The 18,653-nt window shown below is 40.9% G+C and overlaps 1 protein-coding gene across 3 annotated transcripts in view; it reads right to left on the bottom strand.

Moving 5' to 3' along the window:
- The window catches only part of LOC135539553 (vesicle-associated membrane protein-associated protein B-like), a 394,574-nt gene that overhangs the window by 339,066 nt on the left and 36,855 nt on the right, over positions 1–18,653 (bottom strand). For 2 of the 3 annotated variants that reach the window (XM_064965489.1, XM_064965490.1), the window contains 4 exons: positions 12,450–12,553; positions 11,365–11,445; positions 10,329–10,511; positions 8,393–9,784 (listed from right to left, as the gene is read on the bottom strand). In XM_064965489.1, coding sequence (XP_064821561.1) covers positions 9,629–9,784; positions 10,329–10,511; positions 11,365–11,445; positions 12,450–12,553 — 524 coding nt within the window. In that variant the 3' untranslated portion in view covers positions 8,393–9,628. Of the gene's footprint in view, positions 1–8,392; positions 9,785–10,328; positions 10,512–11,364; positions 11,446–12,449; positions 12,554–18,653 lie in introns of those variants that run through there. The other variant, XR_010455642.1, reaches the window with a different exon arrangement.

Genomic DNA, 18,653 nt, shown 5'->3' with positions numbered 1-18,653 from the left:
GACATACGCGTCAACTGTGACATCTTATCCTATTGACATAAGCAACAACACTGTGATACTCATCTTCCACCCATTGAATGCAATGTACTCACTTAGGCATCAACCCTGTGACACTCATCTTTTCTGAAAATGAAAATTGACAGTCAGAGGCCGGGTGCTCTACAATCATCCTACTCCAACTATTGACAGGGATAATGTGGCATTTCGTATTTGTCAGTATGAATGGATGGATAAAATTAGTGGGTCCTGCCTTGATGAATATATTAGCTATAGTCTTAAATTATTATTTGGAATAAACTGATAGTTAAAGCACTCATTGCCTGGGAATGACATGCTAGCTAGTATCTGCACCTGCTCGCTATCAGCATATCTACTTGTTGTAACTAGTTAGCTATCAAGCTACATTACTAAGGTTTCTTTGTTCGAAATTGGGAGTAAATGTACAGCTTTCATTGATGGTATCATGTTTCTATAACTAGATAGATTACAACAACAAAACATCTTTACTTGACAGCAGTTTGACGGACAGAGACCTCTCTCCAGCTGTCTACTAAGTTACCTTAGTTGCAGAGAACGTGATCAGCAGAGATGGATAGTATATAGGTTTGGATTGCTTCACAGTTTACTACTCTGCGATGTTGCATTTCCAGCTAGCGAACATAAAAGTACGTTTATTATTTTTTACCTTTCAAGAATTGACATTGCCAACAAACAGAAATGTGTTCAGAAGAAATACATATACACAATATGAAAAAAAATCAGCTCCTCCCTTAACAGAGATCAATCATCTTGAAAACTAAAGCAGATAGCTTGCTACAGCCCACCGCCTATTAAACTGTCTGAATGAGAAAGACTATGCACTATAGAGAATGCACTATGTTCCTATTAATTTAACTATGAACTCCAAATAATTGTTTGCAAAACGTTCCTCTCCCCGAATTTAATGACCTGACGTTGAAAGTCTTCAATTCTTCTCACTATTCGCCTCTATCCATATAATTTATAGATACTGTGACGATTATCATTTTGGTTGGTAGTTGACCTGTCCATTTATATTATTGTTAAGTCAGCATTAGAATAATAAAATAGGAAGACTGTAGCTGTTCTGTGAAAGAAGGGACAAAAGATGGTAGCTGGCTCCGCTGGTGCAGAAAAAGTCAAAGAGGAGAAAAGAGGTAAGGTACTTCCAAAGGCAACATACTGTTCTGATTAACTCCTGTCAGAATAGTGATGGTGGCTGCTAGCCCCATGAGGTAATCTTTCGGGTTTGAGCAAGTGTACTACAGTCTTGGATTGAGAATCTAACGAAAAACCGAGAGAGGGAGGGATAGAGAAAAGATGACTGATATTTATCAGAACACAAATGTGCAGGATCTGTCATTAAATGGACTCTAAAGCCTCCTAAATCCATGTTCCACCACTGGGCCAATAACAACAAATGGATCCACCCTGGTTGTGTACGGGTTTGGCTGAGTGGAGGTGGTGATGTTTGAGGAAGGGCAGGAGGAGGGGGGGGACGAACGATTTTTCATCAATCTGTTTGCGGTTTCTGTTGCACGTCATAAAAACGGAGCGGCGGACAAGGGCAAATTACGGGCCAAACTGTTTGCAATCAAGGCAGTGGCTCGTTAAAGGCATCATTAAACAGAAATTATTTTTAAAAAAACAAACATTTTTTAACAGATTCCCATTTGGTGAAACAGCGGCGCCCCGAATGCTTCCAGGTACATGTGTCATTGTGTCCAATGTTGGCTGCAGAGTTTGTTGAGAGGTTGATTTAGTATGAAAGCTTAGCAAAAACAGAACTCCATTGTGATGCCATTGTAACTGTCAAACTGATGCGCAATGCCATCAAAAATTTGGTCAGACATTCAATTATCTGGAGAGGTTCACCAACTGTGGGAAAGTTTGGATTCTGAAGTGGGGTCTCAGATAAGTCTCATACTTTCTGCATTACTACAGGAAAAGAATGCTATTTAAAATAAGTGGAAAAAAGACAAGCAAAACAATGCTGAGAAGGTTTTCTTTCAGCAAAACAGGGTTTCCAAACCTCAACCATTTCAGTGGGTTTGTCTTACTAATGCCCTCATAAGAGAATACTTCATCCCGTCTTTTGATTGTAGACTACTGAGAAAAATGTGCAACAAGGGCCAACATACTGAAATTGTTTTTGTAGCATCTCACCTCATATTCATTATGGTTGGCAGCCTTTAATCCTCTATATGCAGCAGAGGCCATACATTAACCCTTACAACAAAGCCAAAGTAGTGAAAAGCTTTACGTCACTGTTTGCATCAATGACTTCCATAGGCTTCCTCTCTCACACTTTCAAGCTCAGTTAAAAAAGAAAATCCAATTATTTGTGTGTGTATATGAGCAACAGCTTCCCATAAAAATATGTATGTTAGCTTCTCTGGCTCAGAGAATGTATTGCTATTATAAAATGTAAACTCCTTTCCTCGTTGAAACAAATGAAGAAAGTGCAGTGTTCGACCACAGTGCTGCTGCACTAGGCGTACTCTACTCGTCTCATTGGTTGCCAGGAGCAGGGTCTTGTATATCATGACCTAATGTTCATCTGGAAAAATGGAAGAGAAACCCTCAGTAAGTTACTCTCAACAAATCTATTAGGCCCCACTAGTCAACAGCCAGTACTGTTGTCTCTGATTGAGAAACAAGATCAACATTTGTGGATTGAAGGACCCCCAAAATAGCAATTTATTGTGAGGGCTCTGTTACTGTTAATGTTACTGGAGAAAGCTTCAGCACAAAGAACTTAACATGGTCTTTACTTGACCATATTTACAGGTTGAAATGGGTTGTATGTACAGTGCCTTGCGAAAGTATTCGCCCCCCTTGAACTTTGCGACCTTTTGCCACATTTCAGGCTTCAAACATAAAGATGTAAAACTGTATTTTTTTGTGAAGAATAAACAACAAGTGGGACACAATCATGAAGTGGAACGACATTTATTGGATATTTCAAACTTTTTTAACAAATCAAAAACAAAAAAATTGGGCGTGCAAAATTATTCAGCCCCCTTAAGTTAATACTTTGTAGCGCCACCTTTTGCTGCGATTACAGCTGTAAGTCGCTTGGGGTATGTCTCTATCAGTTTTGCACATCGAGAGACTGAAATTTTTTCCCATTCCTCCTTGCAAAACAGCTCGAGCTCAGTGAGGTTGGATGGAGAGCATTTGTGAACAGCAGTTTTCAGTTCTTTCCACAGATTCTCGATTGGATTCAGGTCTGGACTTTGACTTGGCCATTCTAACACCTGGATATGTTTATTTTTGAACCATTCCATTGTAGATTTTGCTTTATGTTTTGGATCATTGTCTTATTGGAAGACAAATCTCCGTCCCAGTCTCAGGTCTTTTGCAGACTCCATCAGGTTTTCTTCCAGAATGGTCCTGTATTTGGCTCCATCCATCTTCCCATCAATTTTAACCATCTTCCCTGTCCCTGCTGAAGAAAAGCAGGCCCAAACCATGATGCTGCCACCACCATGTTTGACAGTGGGTATGGTGTGTTCAGGGTGATGGGCTGTGTTGCTTTTACACCAAACATAACGTTTTGCATTGTTGCCAAAATGTTCAATTTTGGTTTCATCTGACCAGAGCACCTTCTTCCACATGTTTGGTGTGTCTCCCAGGTGGCTTGTGGCAAACTTTAAACGACACTTTTTATGGATATCTTTAAGAAATGGCTTTCTTCTTGCCACTCTTCCACAAAGGCCAGATTTGTGCAATATACGACTGATTGTTGTCCTATGGACAGAGTCTCCCACCTCAGCTGTAGATCTCTGCAGTTCATCCAGAGTGATCATGGGCCTCTTGGCTGCATCTCTGATCAGTCTTCTCCTTGTATGAGCTGAAAGTTTAGAGGGACGGCCAGGTCTTGGTAGATTTGCAGTGGTCTGATACTCCTTCCATTTCAATATTATCGCTTGCACAGTGCTCCTTGGGATGTTTAAAGCTTGGGAAATCTTTTTGTATCCAAATCCGGCTTTAAACTTCTTCACAACAGTATCTCGGACCTGCCTGGTGTGTTCCTTGTTCTTCATGATGCTCTCTGCGCTTTTAACGGACCTCTGAGACTATCACAGTGCAGGTGCATTTATACGGAGACTTGATTACACACAGGTGGATTGTATTTATCATCATTAGTCATTTAGGTCAACATTGGATCATTCAGAGATCCTCACTGAACCTTTGGAGAGAGTTTGCTGCACTGAAAGTAAAGGGGCTGAATAATTTTGCACGCCCAATTTTTCAGTTTTTGATTTGTTAAAAAAGTTTGAAATATCCAATAAATGTCGTTCCACTTCATGATTGTGTCCCACTTGTTGTTGATTCTTCACAAAAAATACAGTTTTATATCTTTATGTTTGAAGCCTGAAATGTGGCAAAAGGTTGCAAAGTTCAAGGGGGCCGAATACTTTCGCAAGGCACTGTATGCAATCTGTTTCTTTGTCAAAATATTTCTGCCTTGAGGGCCGTTCAAAATGTTCAGGGTTAAGCTTACAGGTCTGCAAGGAAAAACAACTAAAAGCTGAACATATGCTAGTTTATTTGTTGCTCAAGCTGTTGGAAGGAGGATTATTTTCTCCATGAATTTGAGCAAATGTTAAACAATAGTCCGTTCTTTGCCAACACTAATTATGGTATACAGTTAACACCAAGAAACTTATTTGATGGGGAATAAGTGTGCTTGATGCAGAGTTGAATGCAATGTACTTGGACAGTAATGTTTTATATGTTTTCCAACTTAGAAACACAGCCATACATCCGTTTTATAACACACACCTCAATGAGTACCAGATTAATTGAAACACAGTGGTGGGAGAGATAGTGAGTCAGTTTAAATGCACATGAATCATTCGATATGATACCGATTATGGCAATAGTCCTGTAAACACTACTCTGATTTACTTAATCGGTGAGGTCAAAATCAAAGTAAGAATAACAGCTGGTTTTCTGAGCAATCTTTTGAATTATTAAGACATGTAAATGGCTTAATCGGAATTCCAGCGGTACATTTGATCTGTGCATGTGCCAGCACCGGTAGTGTGTAAGCCTTCTTCTTATGTGCGAGCGCAGTGAGTTTTGAAACATTTTAAGTATGCATCTTAGAAATAGTTTTCGCATACAAACTTTATGTCCAAACTCAGCTTCGCAAAAAAAAAAAATGGAAGTAGAATGTTTATTTTAATTGCCGATTTTCAGCTATTATTTCATCAGCCGGATTTCAGATGTATCCATATAAACAGGATTATTAGTGAATTGGTTGTTCTTGCAATGCATGTAAACATTTTAAACAAACTTATAAATCTGACTATCCATGTAATCTTAAGCAGTGTTGTGGAAGTCACAACCCCCGAGGGGGGGGGATAACCATTAGACTGGAGCACAAGTGGATACAGTCCTGATCTACAACACACCTCATTGTCTCATCCTACAGAGGATACATTTTCTTGGAGGACAGTTACATCTGTATAACCTTAATCTTTCTCGTTTGAATATAAATAAATATAAATTGCGTCAGCTAGCTACCTTGAGTTTTGCTTATGGGTTTCGACATTAGCACAACCTAATTTGGGATTGAGATAATTCAGGCCTAAAAGGCAATTTAGCCATAGACGGGCACTTTCTGGGACCCACTCCATCAGTCTGCCAGCATTCAAATAGCCATGCTGTACACTGCAACTTACCCAATCAAGGGCCAACACATCTGTGGTCACGCTGGGTAAAAACCGTCTGTAGTGTTTCATCCACCAGACTAGCATAAGGTCAGAGTCTGTGAGGACAATTATTGGAAACCATCCATTTCCTCCTAAATCTCTATGACAAGTTTTCTGGTGTAAATTCCTCCTTTAAGTGTATATAAACATTTCAATGGAAAATTGTCACATCAACCCCGTGTCAATGCTAAGGGGTATTTCTGATTCCCGCTTTCAGGTACATCGCATGCGGTCGATTATCATTATCACAGTTGAGAACATTCCTTTGTGATTTTACTTGGAAATTACACAATTCCCAAGCTGAATAGAAACACTTAAATTAATAAGGGGTAATTTCAACAACGGTGTCTCCAGATGTACCTAAACCCCACCAACTTAAACTCCACAGTTGCTACAGACTCCAGATGCACCTCAGAGGTCGTCCTGAGAGCACACTTCACTGAACTCATGCTTAGCTACCGAAAGCTCAAGTGGTGACAGAAAGTTTGCAGGGTGTTAAAGATACAATATGAATAAAACAACTTCTTATTCAACACCACACTTTAAAGGCCAAGTGGTCATTAATTACCAGAAGGAAACCTTATTTTCAAAGTAAAAAATAAATGAAACGCAGCCAAATAAAGCAAAAATTAACAAGCTCACTAAATGTAGCAATAGATATCAGTGGTGATGTATTGGCTGCGAGGGGAATGCTAATTTCAGATGCTGACATTTCCCTCTCAAATATTTAAGAAATTATTTGACTGGGAAAGTGGTGTCTTCCAACTGTCATACTCATGTACTCATCTTCCTCCATCAGATGGAGTATGGGCCGGATGGCTCGTTGAACAAAGTAGAAATAACTTCACACAATTTGGTAGAAGGTTTATTCATTGAATTTATTAAGATGCTACATAGTCCAACAAGGTTGGTTTTTATACACCATAGACTACTTGACCAGGAATATGCATTTTTCTTAGATATTTATATACATACAAAACAGTTGCCTGACTGTTTACATCGATCACGGTGATGGTCAGATACTCCAGGACAGGTAAATTGTAGTGTTTCCACAACTCCTGGGATGGTGGCCTGGCTAACACGTGACCCACGTGACTACACAGCGAGCTGTGACTCACGGTCAGGAAGACTTAGCTCAGGCCTGTTCTGCCCTCTCCCTAAGCAGCAAGTTATCCTTCACTCCGCTCACACGTAGATAGATACAGTAGGTTACACTCTCTCGCTTTCCTCAACTCTATACCTCCATCTGCAAGTTATCCATTCTTTAATCCATAATAGGCAACAGTGAGATGAAATAAATTGAGTGTATGACATGAATCCTGTTAAGGACAAAACGTTTAAATAGTAAAGAATGGTCCCTTCAGGATATAGCTTTTGTGTGCTTTCATTTTTTATGTGAGTTAAATGCAGTGAGTTGGCTAACTAACAAAACAGTTACATTGATAGATACTGGGAAAAAGCATTCTTGAGAATATAGTGCATTCAAATTAACATGACTTCAGTGCAGTGATGGGTATAACAGTTCAATGACAAACAAATAAACAAGCATCAACACCTATTGATGATGACTGCAGTAGGGCTGATGAAGACAATGACCATATAGTTGGAGAAGTGTTCTTTAAGAGTTAAGTGGACTGTCACAGCACAGTGAACAGACAGCATAAACCATTCAAATGATGACTCACATACATTTGCCTGACAAGATCAACAAATGTATGGGCTTGGAGAAGGAAAAAAACAGACAAAACAAAAAAGCAGAAACAGACCAATATCCCTGACATACGACTCACAGGCCTAAATCTGACAGCAGTATTGCACATTACTTTTGGTTTAGACCTCACCAAAACTAATTCACTTCTACATGCACCTTTTCTCCCATTTTGTCACTTCCTTCCTGCCATAGAATAACTTACCAATAGTGGTCACAAGGCAAAAGGCTTACATCCAGTAACCCAGTCCCAACCGACCCGGAGTTCATTTAGCTGCATTATTTTTTAAATAATGCCTCAATCCCTACAAAAAACAACAACTTTCAAATCATAAAAACACTACAAAAAAACAACAATAATAATAATAATCTGAAGATTGAGTTGTGCAAACCTACAGCTGAAAAGAAACATCACAATGATAAAAGCAATTCAATTAAATAAAAAATGTCCCAAATAAGTAATAATCTTTTATGGACGCATGCAATCAAGAATCTACTGCCAACTTGGGTATTTGCAATCAAAGGGGAGGGGTAATGTTCTCACTTGGACAAACTTAAGGGGGAGGCGGGGGGGTTGCTGTATCGATTAAGGGTATTCCCCAATCGCCAGTCTATGCAAAGCCTGATTGGAGGAGTCAGTTTGGTTGACAATAGCCCTGTGCGTATTGGTTTACAAGGATCCCCATTAGCTTTTGCCAGAGCAGCAGCTATTCCTCTTTGCCAGAAGCCAAAGGCATACTCAGTGTAAAGAATCGATAGTAACCCTCTAGTAAAGTGATGCAAGGTGCGCAGCACTCTTTTTGGCTCACCTGCTGTAGAAAATGATTGACAGAGATGCTTCAGAAATAGGTGGGGTTACCTACTTTCTGAAACATCTCTGTCAATCATTTTCTACAGGAGGTGAGCCAAAAAGAGTGCTGCATACCTTGCATCACTTTACTAGAGGGTTACTATCGATTCTTTACAGAGTATGCCTCTGGCCTCTGGGAAAAATAAACAATATGTGAAAAGGACATTCACACAACGCAAACTGACTCAACTGCACCCACCGGTGTTTAGAAAATCCTTTGCTTTGAATTACTATCAATACCTAGGTTTCCATCCAATTGGCGACAGATAATCATGCGAATATTCTAAAAATCGGCATAAAAACAATTATGCACATTTTCCCACCAGAGATGTTTCCATCAAATTGACGGATAAAAGGCTGTGCTGATGACATAGGGCACATAAAAATAACTTTTGCAGTTAAATTCCGCATGTACCGAATATACTGTACATATATATATCTTTTTTTAATAGGTTTCCATCGCATTTTCAAATCTACTGATGGTTTTGTCACGAAAACTGTTGCGTTACATAGCCTAGCGAATGTGCCCACTCTGGTCTTGGCACGTGCAGTCTAGCCAAAATCTTGCAGATACAGTGTGGGTAAAGCTTACTACATGATGAGATTATTATGGACAAAAGAGCAAGATTATTTTTGTCATACGGCAGCCAAGCATCGATGATCATGTCACCAGAATAAGACCCCCTCTATTTATTGGAAAGGAGCATCAAGCTCATCACCGTGCACTTTCACCACCCTGTGAAGTTCATCATAACTTATTTCATCAGTAGCCTAATAAACTGAATGCTTTCCCGAGTCATAGTCGGAGAACCACATACTAGATCATCGAGTGACTCCATGTTTACTTCGAAATGATGGTTATTATATCAATATTTGTGCATAAAGGCATCTCCACCACCTTCTCACTGACACAAAAAGATCCCACCTTGTCTAGTGTATTTTGGTTTGTCGACATTTGGAAAGTTTACCGACCAATTTGCTGTTTCCATCCGGCTTGTCCAACGTACTTTACTCGCATAAAAAAAGTTGGATGGAAACCTGGTTAATGATCTGCATTTTTCTTCCTCCTACTCGTCATCTTGTATCGGTGGTGCAAGTATTTGGGAGGAAGGCCAGAATGATTATGCTTTTTTAACTCTCTCGTTGGTTTTGTTCATAACATGATGGATTTTTTTTTGTATCTCCTTTTTTTATTAGTACATAAATGAACGATTTCAAAACTTCCCCATTGATATGGCATTTCTGTATACCAAAAATCCTAAATCCGTTGTTTGTTTCAATCCCCCGAAAGCATGCGGTTGGCCGTCTCTCGCTTGCCACTCGCTCTTACAAGACCAACTTGCCGATGATGACTCCGACCACGAAGAAGAGCACGATGAGGGCCACCGTGCGCAGGCTCAGACCCTCCTCTTTCACCATGGAGTGGGAGGAGTGCTGGGAGGACATCATGCTGCTCTTCCTCATCCGCAGGCCATCGTCTTCCTGGAAAGGGGGGGGCAGAGAGAGAGGAAAAGAGTGAGAGGAGGACAGATATGGGGAGGTGGGGGTAGAGGTAGATATGGAGAAAGAGAAAAAATATAGAAAGAGAGAAAGAGGGGGGGAATGACCATCAGTATTATCCTCATCCTAAATCGTCACCAAAGCCCCTTTGGACTCCGCCAAGCGCCAGCTTTTAACACACTTCATTTCCCAACAGCGGGTGGGGTTCTCTGTTAGTTTAATCTGGGCCCCGGGACGGGAGCTGCCAAGAGCCATTCCGCTTCTGGCACTACTTAAAAAGGGGAGGTGGCGGGAGCCGGGAAGTGGGCTGCTTCTGAGTCAGACTCGTCGCCTTTCCTCTTTAAAGAGGCAATCTGGGATTGATTCATACATTTTTTACTCTTAAATTATTGATACATAGCCATTGATTGAGTCATTGCATCCATATCCCAGTCAGTGAATTTGATAGGGGTTACTTATCCAGCCACATCCCAAATGGCAACCTTTTCCTTACAAAGGGGGGCATTTGGGACACAGAATAACTTACCCTGATCTGTTTATTCTCTTCCCGTAGCCGCTGTGCCTCCATCTGCAACCTCTTACACTCCTCCATGATCTTCTTCACCTCGCCATCGTCTAGGGTGGAGCTCATGGACTTCATGGACAGTGTGGATGACTCCGACTTGAGCAGGTTGGACGACACCATTTTGTTGGCGTCCAAGTCATGATGCTGTGGGTGGAGGGGTAGGAGGGTTTAAGTTTATTTGAACATCTCGGTACATATGCAGAAACATACTTAAAATGTGATGTCATACAATTGGGAAACTGCATTTGGTAACTTCTTCAGCTGCAGGCCCGGCTGGTAGTGATTGCAGTCATGACGTACACACGCACAGGGAGGCAGGTGCACACACGCGCACATAGAGGGAGCACCCACAATCCCCAAATCCACCCGGGGAGCTTCCAAAAAGAGATACATGGCTGGGAGCAGCAACGTTGTGCAACATAGTTTGGAGTGAAAATGGTAACCAGCTTTTGTATCTCGCTGTTCATAAATCACAAAAAAACAAAAACAGCCCAAGCACATTTTCCCCTTCATTTTGTTTACGTGGATTATATTTTCTGCTCATCCCGGGAGGAAATTATCTCCTAAGAGCCGAGTGTGGTTTGCAGAGTAATCAGAACAATAATAAACTGTGTGTGACAAGTGAGTGGCCCAGGGAACTATGGCTATGGCTGGGGCTTGGCAAGTGGAGCTCTGCCTCTTCTCCACGGCACATTGTCCTGATGACAGGCCGACAGGGATTTTCTCCACTCGACCTAATCACCAGTTGTACAGGCGTGTAATGGCTGAGATGGAGAGAAAAATAAGTGTGTGAGAGGTGGAAGAGGAAAGAGAGGATGACAGAAGGAGATGAGAACAGAGAGGAGCACTGAAAGAGGGAAGGAGAAAAGAGGGTGAAGCAATAAAGAGAAAGACCGAGGGAGGGAGATAGGAAGACAAAGAGAGATAAGTACATATAGAAACACTGCAAGAGAGAAGAAGACGGAGAGGGCGAGGTGAGAGAGACTATGGGACCCACCGTTTTCTCGTTCTCCGCTGGAAGCTCAAAGACGCACCTCAGCTTGGAGTCCATCAGCTCCTCTGGCTTTGCCTCCTTCCACTGCAGACAGACATGGTGGAGAAAGACAGAGAGAAAATGGGGGTTAGAGTAGAGAGAGGTACAGCTGGGCCTGAGGTATTGCCTGAAAAAGCATCTCCCCGTCTGCACCAACTGCCATATCCACAGGCCACAAAGAAGAGAAACATGGAGGGAGAGAGAGACCACAGCCAAGACTTGTCAGCAATGGCAAGGGAAACCACACTGGACTGTGGTTTACCGGCAGTGAGATTTGTTTCCCATTGTCCTCCTCCACTTGTGTGAAGTGTTTATCTAACCTTTCTGTTCTGTCACAATCAAGAGGGCTTGACAAAAGCGTCGGCATGATTTCAGGCTCGGCGGTGTCTAGTTTCTCACCATTCCTGTGTGTGTTTCTTAATCGCAATATGAAACCAAATTCTCAAGAGAGAAAGCCCACAAGAGATTGATTAGGCCTACTACTGCATGTAAACAAGACTGAAAGACAGACAGATATTGTGTGAGAGAGAACAAGACCACACACAAAGCGGTGACAGTGGATATTGCATGCACTGTTTGTATGGTTTGTTGCTAGGTCTGGCCAAATGAAACTAGTTCAGACAGGACAAATCGTTCGGTAAGGGAGAGGAATGGTAAAAAAAGATTCTCACTTATAAGGAATGTTTTCAGGCTGTGGGCCTAGGGTCACTGATCCGCTATCAATTCTTTGTCCTTATCTTCCTCAGGGTGTGACCTTAGAACCCAGATATCAGCCTAGGCCCTATGGGATGTGTGTGTGTGTGTGTGTGTGTGTGTGTGTACAATATATCAGTCATATTGGTATCAGCAGATAATTGTCAGGTATGCGCAATATATTCGTTATATCGGTAGAAAATGATCAGGTATGGATGATATATCAGCCATAAGAGCATATGTGGTCAGATAAATAACTGTTATTATTATCAGCCCAGATTTTCATATTGGTGCATCTCTTCTCTAGTATGTGTGTGTGTGCGCGTGTGTGAGGTCGGGTTATGGGACACACTCACCACTCCCTCCATGTCCGTCATTTCGGGGGGAGCCAACATGGACTGCACCATGAACTTGTGTTTGCTTTTCTCGTTGGGATCGTAGTCGAAAGGCTGCAGCATCACTGGAATACAGGGCACAGCAGAAAGAAACAAATACATTAACACAATTGTGTTCATTAGGTACCAAATGGAAGAAAACAAACAAAAAGGGAGGGACTGCCTGGACCTATCCATTAAACACATATTTTGTTTAGAATTTTAAAAGTTTTTCCTATGGTGTGCCCTAATGAACACAACCTTCTGTAGGTCTATGAGAATTCGGGCAACAGAACACCACTTTGGCTGAGTAGTGCGCATGTATGGAGCGATTTCAGTGCCACCAGAAATATTGTATTATGAATTTGTAATGCACAAATTTAATTAATAAATGTTGCATTCAGTTTTAAAATTCAATTGAATATTTAAATTCCGAATTTATATATTCAGTTTCAATATTCTATTGTCTGTGTATCAAGTTTACAAACGATCATTTTAAAACACTGACAGTCGGTGCCGTTTAAGATGAGGGATTTTTTTCCTTATTTCTAATACAACAAATTGGATGACAATCATTCATATTCAATTCACCCAGCTCAATGTAACGTTGATAGGTTACATGATACTTGACTCTAATTTGCCCTATACACATCATTAGGTTGCTACAATCTAGCCTACAAATGAAAGTTCATAACAAACAGCTCGAGAGCCAAAAATTGGAGTAATCAAGGTGACAATGACACATTCAATATTGCCTTGCACACTATTGCCTGCATCTAGCTGATCTGGGGTTTAATCATTAGTCCAAACAGTTTCAAAAACCAAAACAAGTTTTTATTTAATTTTTTAAAAAGTTTCTATTCAACAAATTCAGATAGGTTCCTCACCGTTTGCTTACATTGACGAAACGTTTTGCAACAGAATCGGGGGAATGAATACACTCGCACACAGTTCACTTTCATAAGAGCCACATACAACAGCATCATCACTTTTGCTCTTTGTATAATTCCTTCCCGCATCTACACGATCTCCTCCTCTCACTTTTTCCCTTCACTTGTGGACTTCAGTGCACGACACAACAGCTGTCTGTGACCAGGAACAAAAACCTCTCCAAGCCAAACTGTCATTCCATAACTGCTACACAGCCTACATTATTTTCACCAGGGTTTTTTGTTCCGTTACACTGTTCCGACCAGCAAAATAAAAGTTCTGAACCGGTTTGAACCCCCTAAAAATAACGATTTATATCGTTCCTTTGCGTTTCTTTTTAAAACTCTTAAATATACAGTATATATTTTTTAATTTTGCTCGACATTAAATTACTTCACCAATCAGTGCAGATTGAGCAGTTTGCTCAGGAGCAGACAAGCTTTTAACATGCAGTGGGGCAAAAAAAATATTTTGTCAGCCGCCAATTGTTCTCCCACTTAAAAAGATGAGGCCTGTACTTTTCATCATAGGTACACTTCAACTATGGACAGACAAAATGAGAGAAAGAAAATCCAGAAAATCACATTGTAGGATTTTTAATGAATTTATTTACAAATTATGGTGTAAAATAAGTATTTGGTCAATAACAACAGTTTCTCAATACTTTGTTATATACCCTTTGTTGGCAATGACAGAGGTCAAACGTTTTCTGTAAGTCTTCACAAGGTTTTCACACACTGTTGCTGGTATTTTGGCCCATTCCTCCATGCAGATCTCCTCTAGAGCAGTGATGTTTTGGGGCTGTTGCTGGGCAACACGGACTTTCAACTCCCTCCAAAGATTTTCTATGGGGTTGAGATCTGGAGACTGGCTAGGCCACTCCAGGACCTTGAAATGCTTCTTACGAAGCCACTCCTTCGCTGCCCGGGCGGTGTGTTTGGGATCATGTCATGCTGAAAGACCCAGCCACGTTTCATCTTCAATGACCTTGCTGATGGAAGGAGGTTTTCACTCAAAATCTCACGATACATGGCCCCATTCATTCTTTCCTTTACACGGATCAGTCGTCCGTGTAATCGATACATGGTCCCTTTGCAGAACAACAGCCCCAAATCATGATGTTTCCACCCCATGCTTTACAGTAGGTATGGTGTTATTTGGATGCAACTCAGCATTCTTTGTCCTCCAAACACAACGAGTTGAGTTTTTTCCAAAAACTTTTATTTTGGTTTCATCTGACCATATGACATTCTCCCAATCTTCTTCTGGATCATCCAAATGCCCTCTAGCAAACTTCAGATGGGCCTGGACATGTACTGGCTTAAGCAGGGGGACACGTCTGGCACTGCAGGATTTGAGTCCCTGGCGGCGTAGTGTGTTACTGATGGTAGGCTTTGTTACTTTGGTCCCAGCTCTCTGCAGGTCATTCACTAGGTCCCCCCGTGTGGTTCTGGGATTTTTGCTCACCGTTCTTGTGATCATTTTGACCCCACGGGGTGAGATCTTGCGTGGAGCCCCAGATCGAGGGAGATTATCAGTGGTCTTGTATGTCTTCCATTTCCCAATAATTGCTCCCACGGTTGATTTCTTCAAACCAAATTGCTTACCTATTGCAGATTCAGTCTTCCCAGCCTGCTGCAGGTCTACAATTTTGTTTCTGGTGTCCTTTGACAGCTCTTTGGTCTTGGCCATAGTGGAGTTTGGAGTGTGACTGTTTGAGGTTGTGGACAGGTGTCTTTTATACTGATAACAAGTTCAAACAGGTGCTATTAATACAAGAAACGAGTGGAGGACAGAGGAGCCTCTTAAAGAAGAAGTTACAGGTCTGTGAGAGCCAGAAATCTTGCTTGTTTGTAGGTGATCAAATACTTATTTTCCACCATAATTTACAAATAAATTCATTAAAAATCCTACAATGTGATTTTCTGGATTTAGTTGAAGTGTATCTATGATGAAAATTACAGGCCTCTCATCTTTTTAAGTGGGAGAACTTGCACAATTGGTGGCTGACTAAATCCTTTTTAACCCACTGTACATTGGACAGACGAGTGTAGGGTGCGACTGAAATTTTGGGGCAAGAGCGAGAGAGGGTGGAGGGGGACACTTGGCTTGAAGTGCAGGGGATGTTGTTATGACAGCATCATCTGAATTAGGCCCACATAATTATACCTACCGAGGAACGGAATACGTTTCTGAGTGACAGAGGGCCTTTGCATAGGCACTTTGTTGAATTTTCTTGTGGGACTGGAAAAAAACAGTTGAAAAAAGAATAATAATGGTTCTGATTCTGTTCCTTGAAAATGTTTGTTATCTTCCGTTTTTTGGTTCTGTTCCCTGAACCGGTTCCAACCCCTGGTTGTCACCATATTAACATTATAGTCAACAAACTAGAACTAACGCATTAGGGCACCCACAAGCCAATCCATGTACAGCAAGCAGTTTAGCAGTTACACTTAGGTTTTGTATTGAAGTCAATGTACCCAAAGGAGGAGAGACAATAGCTGTCCTACGGCTATACCATGGTGCTACCCGAGAGAGTGCTGTTGAGCTACTATAGACCATTGCAAAACAGTGTATTTTAGTCAGTTATTTGGTGACATGAATATTCAGTTGAAGTCAGAAGTTTACATACACCTTTGCCAAATGCAACCTGTTTTTGTTCGGAATTTCGGATGACTGACGTGCCCAAATTAAACTGCCTGTTACTCAGTCCAATAAGCTAGGATATGCATATACTTGGTAGCATTGGATAGAAAACACTCTGAAAAAAATTGGCTGAGTATAACAGAACTAATATGACAGGCGAAAACCAAGGAAAATCCATCCGGAAATGTTTTATTTTATTGAGGTCACAGCCCATTTCAGTGCTAGCCTATGGGAAATACAAATAGATAGGACCAAGACTGCAGTTCCTATGGCTTCCACGAGATAGGGTTTCAGGCTTGTTTTTAAAAAAATGAGCAGCAAGTAGTTGGAAGAACTCCAAGGTGTCTCATTAGAAAAGTAGGCTTGTTGGCGCGTGAATGAGGTGCGCACTCTTCGTTATTTATCTTCCCTATTGAACATACTATTCTCCGTCCTAAATATTATTGTTTATTTAGATATTAGAGTACCTGTGGATTAATTAGAAACATCGTTTGACTTGTTTGGACGAACTTTACTGGTAACTTTTTTGATTAGTTTGTGTGCATGTTGAACAACATTTATCGAACAAAACTACCATTCATTGTGTAGCTGGGACCCTTGGGAATGCAAACAGAGGAAGATCTTCAAAGGGAAGTGATTTATTTAATCCCTATTTGTGATGCCTGTGCTGGTTGAATAAGTATTTTGGTGTGGGGCGCAGTCCTCATTAACTACATGAACGGTAAAATAAGAAATCCTGACATTTTATCCAAGTAAAAATTCCCTGTCTTAGGTCAGTTAGGATTACCACTTTATTTTAAGAATGTGGAATGTCAGAATAATGGTAGAGTCATTTATTTCAGTTTTTATTTCATCACATTCGCAGTGGATCAGAAGTTTACATACACTCAATTAGTATTTGGTAGCATTGCCTTTAAATTGTTTAACTTGAGACAAACGTTTTGGGTAGCCTTCCACAAGCTTCCCACAATAAATTGGGTGAATTTTGGCCCATTTGTCCCGACAGAGCTGGTGTAACTGAGTCAGATTTGTAGGCCTCCTTGCTCACACACATTTTCAGTTCTGCCCACAAATTTTCTACAGGATTGAGGTCAGGGCTTTGTGATGGCCACTCCAATACCTTGACTTTGTTGTCCTTAAGCCAATTTGTCACAACTTTGGAAGTATGCTTGGGGTCATTGTCCATTTGGAAGACCCATTTGTGACCAAGCTTTAACTTTCTGACTGATGTCTTGAGATGTTGCTTCAATATATCCACATAATTTTTCTGCCTCATGATGCCATCTATTTTTGTGAATTGCACCAGTCCCTCCTGGACATTTCTCCAAAAAGTACGATCTTTGTCCCCATGTGCAGTTGTACCTGTTTCCCCCAGCATCTTCACAAGGTCCTTTGCTGTTGTTCTGGGATTGAGTTGCACTTTTCGCACCAAAGTACGTTCATCTCTAGGAGACAGAACGCGTCTGCTTCCTGAGCGGTATGCGGCTGCTTGGTCCCATGGTGTTTATACTTGCGTACTATTGTTTGTACAGATGAGCGTGGTACCTTCAGGTGTGTGGAATGCTGATTTTATTGTCTTCCATTGAATTTGGTCCACATAAGAATAGTTGAATAGCCCGGTCTCATTCCACATTCATTTTCAATTCTAAATTCAAATCTGCTGCTGATTGAGTTCATGAGCTGGGCCTCTCTGAGCTGGATCTGTCTGAGCGGACCTCCCTGTGTATGTGTGTGTGTGTAAATTATGTATTTCGGTTCCTGAGCAGATCCACAAGGGAGTCTGGACATCTACCACCCCACTATCAGATTAGGGGGTGCAATGTATGTCCTTTGTCACCCCACTTTTGATCTGAAATTCCCATTAATCACTAATTATACTGTACAAAATATAAAAGAAGTAAAGTGTTGGTCCATTTTTCAAGATGAAATAAAATAAATATTCCATACGCACAAAAAGCTTATTTATATGAAAGGTTTTGATTTTTTATCATCCCTGTTAGTGAGCATTTCTCATTTGCTAGGATAACCCATCCACCTGACAGGTGTGGCATATCAAGAAGCTGATTATTACACAGGTTCATGTGCTGGGAACAATAAAAGGCCACGCTAAAATGTTCAATTTTGTCACAAAACACAATGCCAAATATGTCTTTATTTATTTATTTTATTTATTTCACCTTTATTTAACCAGGTAGGCAAGTTGAGAACAAGTTCTCATTTACAATTGCGACCTGGCCAGGATAAAGCAAAGCAGTTCGACACATACAACGACACAGAGTTACACATGGAGCAAAACAAACATACAGTCAATAATACAGTATAAACAAGTCTATATACGATGTGAGCAAATGAGGTGAGATAAGGGAGGTAAAGGCAAAAAAAGGCCATGGTGGCAAAGTAAATACAATATAGCAAGTAAAACACTGGAATGGTAGATTTGCAATGGAAGAATGTGCAAAGTAGAAATAAAAATAATGGGGTGCAAAGGAGCAAAATAAATAAATTAATTAAATACAGTAGGGAAAGAGGTAGTTGTTTGGGCTAAAATATAGGTGGGCTATGTACAGGTGCAATAATCTGTGAGCTGCTCTGACAGTTGGTGCTTAAAGC

Source organism: Oncorhynchus masou, chromosome 5 (genome assembly GCF_036934945.1).
Source record: "Oncorhynchus masou masou isolate Uvic2021 chromosome 5, UVic_Omas_1.1, whole genome shotgun sequence".
In the NCBI taxonomy this organism is placed as follows: Eukaryota; Metazoa; Chordata; class Actinopteri; order Salmoniformes; family Salmonidae; genus Oncorhynchus; species Oncorhynchus masou.
The sequence above is the reverse complement of the archived record's forward strand: the minus strand, read 5'-3'. Positions and strand labels throughout refer to the sequence as shown.